The following is a 4,896-nucleotide window of genomic DNA, read 5'->3' as shown; positions in this document are numbered from 1 at the left end:
GCTAGGTGACTTCAAAAGCTTAGCCTAAACCCGGTGTGTGTGTGGGGGGGGGGGGGGGGGTCTGGGGAACACAGAGGAATACCAGGGCTGGCTTGCTGACTAGAAGCCTTGAGAAACACGCACTTGCTAATGACCCGGGCTAGGCAGGAAGGCGAACTGTTTTTCCTCACTTGGTTCAACCTTTGCGCTCTCTCAATAGTGACCCTCCTATCCTTTGTTCTCTTTGAGTTATTTTTAATGCTCAACTAAAGGGAAAAAATGAGATTGATATTAATAAAAGGAAAATTGAGATAGCTGAAAACTGGAAAATTCTCTAGAGTTCCGCAGCGACCTTCTAAAGATAATTGCGGAACACTCTGCAATTCGTATTTACAAAGCAGAGTGCTTCGTAGAGTAAGAGGCAGAATTTCTGCCATGCTTTGTTTCCAAGGGATATGCTCATCGGTGAAAGATGCAAATACGAGGGTTCAGGAGTGGCTTTATTTTGAGAATAATTGGCTACGAGCTATTAAAATTAAGTGGAGGTCAAGTAGATTCTGGTTTTTAGCCAGGCTGTCATCTTAAAATATGGCAGAAGCGGGCGGGTGGGGCAGTCCAGTTGGCACGCTGTGGTCATTGTCTCTGGACGTCGGTAAAAGCTGTGCAGGGCAACCCCAGGAGGTCTCTACCCTGGTGAAAGCACAGTCGGGTTTACTGTTCTCTGAAAGAGGTAGCTCTCCCTACAAAGACCGAGTCCTAGGACCAGACCCAGGCATTCCACACCCCAGGGTTTCCGCGACCCAGCTGAGTGCTTCAGCAGGAGGCAGCCACGTGGCCTGCCCTGCGTGGCAGGGGCTCCAGCCTCCAGCTTCTCAGGAAGTCGGTGGCCGCGACCTTTAGTCCAATCCAGAAAGGGGCACTTGCTGAGCTAGCATTTCCCCAGGGGATTGACCCGGGGATCCTGGGCCAGGACCTCAGCCAGTGAGTGGTGCAGAAGCTCGAGGCGCTGTTCTCTGAGCCTGTAAACTCTGCCCCTGAACTCTGGCTACTTACTGCCTTAGGACCCAGAATTGCCGTTTTTTGAGTAGTAAGAGATCATCGTGAACCGACCCCTAACCCCTCATCCTTTAAAAAAAGAAGTCCTGCAGGCTTCTCTCCTGTAGCCGCTCCCCTTCTTGCTCATCAACCTCTCAGCTTCCAGTTTGCCAGAATCCTCTTTGGAGCTCTTGCTTTTTTACGGTGTTAGGTGGAAATGCTTGCATCGCCAAACATGGCTGAAGGATGAGAATGCATTTGAGGCATAACTACTTACGGGACCTGCTAGCAAGATGACCTGGGATGCATGCGGCACTCGGACCAGGCAGCCCTGTAAATGATGTCCAGTTCTCACTACACACACACACACACACACACACGCGCGCGCGCGCGCGCGCCTTACAATTTTATACACTGACTACCCAACATTACTACTCAGGGCCTGATTTGGGCGTAACGGCGGCAGAGGCGGCGATAAAATGGTCACAGGGTCCTCCACCTTGAGCTCCAGCGTAGGGCCTTGGGGCCAACAGGAAGACTGCTCTACCCTCCCTTGCTTTTCCTCCCTTCCTAAGGAGGATGCTTGTCTTTGTGGAAGAATGAACTTCAGCCGCCTTCCAGCACCTTCGGAGGCTCAGTCTCTGGAGAGGAGGGAAACTTTAGATTGGGTCGCCTTAGCAGGAAAGGAGAGCCCAGCTGTTTCTCCGGGAGGGGTGAGACGGCAGGCCGGGGCACAGATCCACAGTCCCCGAGGTGTAGCCACGTCTTCAGAACTGCCCTGGGACTTCAGGGCCTGGCAGCAGCCATGGATCCCCGGGGACTTGGGGTTTCCTCTACCTGACTATTAGATGGGCTCGGAGATGAACACTTTTCTTGCCACTCAACTTGGGCCCCAGCCATCCCCAACCGGGCGGCCCCGAAGACTCTGAAGGATCCCGGGAGGGGTGAGACTTCACCCAAGTGCGTCGAAGTCGCTCGCCCCCGTCACAGCCACTCCCCCCATGGAGGGGGGGGGGGACAGCAGCCAAAACAGGGGCCTGCTGGCCATGCTGCGCTCCGGTGCGGGGGGCGCTGGGCGCGATCGGGCGCGGAAGGAAATCGCCCCGCGGCCGCCTCACAGCGGAGGGGGAGAGCTTGCGGGGTGGGAGGGTGGGGTGAGTAGGGAGGCGGGCGCAGAGGCTGGCCGCCCGGGCCAGGTCGGTTTTGAATGGTTCGGAGGACGAATTGTTAGACCCCGAGGAAGGGGGGCCGGGCCGGGGGAGGGGGGCTGGAAAGCGGAAACTTTCCTATAAAACTTGGAAAAGTCCCTCCTCCCCACGTCAGGCCAATGACACCGCTGCCCCCCAAACTTTCCGCCCGCACGGAGGTATAAGAGCCGCCAAGCCCGCAGCCCGCGCCCGACTCCCAGACACCTCGCGGGCTCGCCAGCACCGGCACGGGCTGCGCCAGGGCGAGCAGGGCGCGCGTGCGGCCGTCGGGCGCCTTCTTTTTGGACCTCGGGGCCCTCCACACCGTCCCCTCCCCCGCCCGCCTCCCTCCCCGCCTCCAGCGCCCTCCCCGCGGAGGTTCCCCCCCATCCCTCCTCCCTGCGTCCTCCGGGCCGCACCGCCCGGGCCGGCGCCGAGCGCGGGGAAGCTGGCGGGCTAAGGCGCCCCGCTCCTCTGCTCTTCCCCCTTCCCCTTTCCCGGCTCCGCGAGGCCGCACGTCGCCGCCCGCGAGATGATGCAGGACGTGTCCAGCTCGCCAGTCTCGCCGGCCGACGACAGCCTGAGCAACAGCGAGGAGGAGCCGGACCGGCAGCAGCCGGCGAGCGGCAAGCGCGGGGCTCGCAAGCGGCGCAGCAGCCGGCGCAGCGCGGGCGGCAGCGCGGGGCCCGGTGGGGCCACGGGCGGGGGCGTCGGAGGTGGCGACGAGCCGGGCAGCCCGGCCCAGGGCAAGCGCGGCAAGAAGTCTGCGAGTGGTGGTGGCGGCGGCGGCGGCAGCGCGGGCGGCGGTGGAGGCGGCAGCAGCAGCGGAGGCGGGAGCCCGCAGTCGTACGAGGAGCTGCAGACGCAGCGGGTCATGGCCAACGTGCGGGAGCGCCAGCGCACGCAGTCGCTGAACGAGGCGTTCGCCGCGCTGCGCAAGATCATCCCCACGCTGCCCTCGGACAAGCTGAGCAAGATTCAGACCCTCAAACTGGCGGCCAGGTACATCGACTTCCTGTACCAGGTCCTGCAGAGCGACGAGCTGGACTCCAAGATGGCAAGCTGCAGCTATGTGGCCCACGAGCGGCTCAGCTACGCATTCTCGGTCTGGAGGATGGAGGGGGCCTGGTCCATGTCTGCGTCCCACTAGCAGGCGGAGCTCCCCACCCCCTCGGCAGGCCGGAGACCTAGGTAAGGACCCACTCCCGGGTCGCTCGGGCCAGGCCTGGGCTCCCTGGCTACCTCGCCGCCGCTCTGGGTGACCCCACTTTCCTCGCTGCCCTCTACCTAGCCAGGCACCGCCACCCCATCCCCCAACCTGTGTCTCTGACAGGTAGTTCAGTCCCCACTGGGGAAACAGGTCTGGGTTGGGGAGATGGAGTGTACCCTTGAGAGAGGTGAGCGTGTGCGGGAGTGTGAGTGACCAAGACTTGAGAAAGTCAAGAGTAAGGGCCTTGTGCCCAGATCTAGCCCTCCCCCCTTTCTTTCGTCTTCAGAATTCCCTTCTTCTTAAAACAAATGTTTCCAAATTCCACCCCCTCCTTTCCGCCCACCCACTTCCTCTTGCCCTTGGGCTGAAATCCTTCCAGGTTGTTCAGCGAAAATTCTCGCTGGTAGTGATAACCAAGCTTAGCGGTCTTAGAAAACAGTCGCAGAGGCATCCACAATAACCAACTTTCCCCTTCTGGGTTTTTGCAGATGTCATTGTTTCCAGAGAAGGAGAAAATGGACAGTCTAGAGAACTCTGGAGCTGGATAACTAAAAATAAATCTATATGACAAAGATTTTCTTGGAAACTTAGAAGAGCAGAACCCAAATTCAAAAGAATCAGGGCGTGGGGCACACTTTTAAAAGAGAAAGCCAGACAGGCCCGGTGGACCGAGATTCCCAGAGAGGCAGCGGCACCACCCTCACACCTCCGCGTTCTGATAGAAGTCTGAACCGTTATGTGTGTCCCCCCTCACCCCACCTTTTGACGAAGAATGTTTATTTTTTTTATGCATGCATTCTCAAGAGGTCGTACTATTCAGCCACTGAGAGCAAAGGCGTCACTGTGGACTTTCTCCATTTTAAAATGGTAACAATCAGAGGAATTTTAACAAGATCTTTAGAAATAAAAACGCTGGGATCAAACTGGCCTACAAAACCATAGCCAGTGAATTCCTTTAAAAAAAATTACTTCCTCTGAGGGAAAAGGAAAACATAAGATACAAAAGACAACATTCTATTTATTTATTGATGACCCATGGTAAAATGCAAATAGATCCTGTGTCTAAATGCATTCATATTTTTATGACTGTTTTGTAAATATCTTTTGTATATTATTTTTCTGCAATAAATAAATATGATTGAAAAATTTTAAGGATTTTAAAGTTTGGTCTATATTTTTAAAACTCAGAATGAAGTTGGTGGTAAATACTTGTTTGTTTAACTCTAGGGATGTGGGGGGGGGCACTAATATAAACAAAGACGTGAAAACCTCAAATAAACCTGCTACTGACAGAGACAGCCAGGCTGTTTAAAGGACAGCTCCGTTATTATTGCAGCTTGGCGATCAGCGGGGCTCATTGCCTCCCCATTTCTTAGGTTGAATTGAGGAGATTTGCTACCAAGTACCCCTTGCTTACAGTCTGGACTAAAGCATTCTAGTAAGCCATGCGAAAACAGTATTATTTCCTTGTTACTATGTATTTTC

The 4,896-nt window shown here is 55.9% G+C and overlaps 1 protein-coding gene across 1 annotated transcript; it reads left to right on the top strand.

Moving 5' to 3' along the window:
- The first annotated feature begins 2,597 nt into the window (after nucleotides 1-2,597).
- Nucleotides 2,598-4,563, top strand: Twist1 (twist family bHLH transcription factor 1). Its single transcript, XM_075947456.1, has 2 exons — nucleotides 2,598-3,392; nucleotides 3,900-4,563. The coding sequence occupies exon 1, from the start codon at nucleotides 2,734-2,736 to the stop codon at nucleotides 3,349-3,351; it is 618 nt and encodes a 205-aa protein (XP_075803571.1). The 5' UTR covers nucleotides 2,598-2,733; the 3' UTR covers nucleotides 3,352-3,392; nucleotides 3,900-4,563.
- The last annotated feature ends 333 nt before the right edge of the window (nucleotides 4,564-4,896 follow it).

This window comes from Microtus pennsylvanicus, chromosome 14 (genome assembly GCF_037038515.1).
Source record: "Microtus pennsylvanicus isolate mMicPen1 chromosome 14, mMicPen1.hap1, whole genome shotgun sequence".
Lineage (NCBI taxonomy): Eukaryota > Metazoa > Chordata > Mammalia > Rodentia > Cricetidae > Microtus > Microtus pennsylvanicus.
Note: the sequence above shows the minus strand (reverse complement) of the source record. Positions and strands in the feature narration are given on the sequence as shown.

Bases quoted from the DNA above. Each gene is read 5' to 3' on its own strand.
- Twist1 (XM_075947456.1), top strand. From the start codon at position 2,734: ATGATGCAGGACGTGTCCAGCTCGCCAGTCTCGCCGGCCGACGACAGC.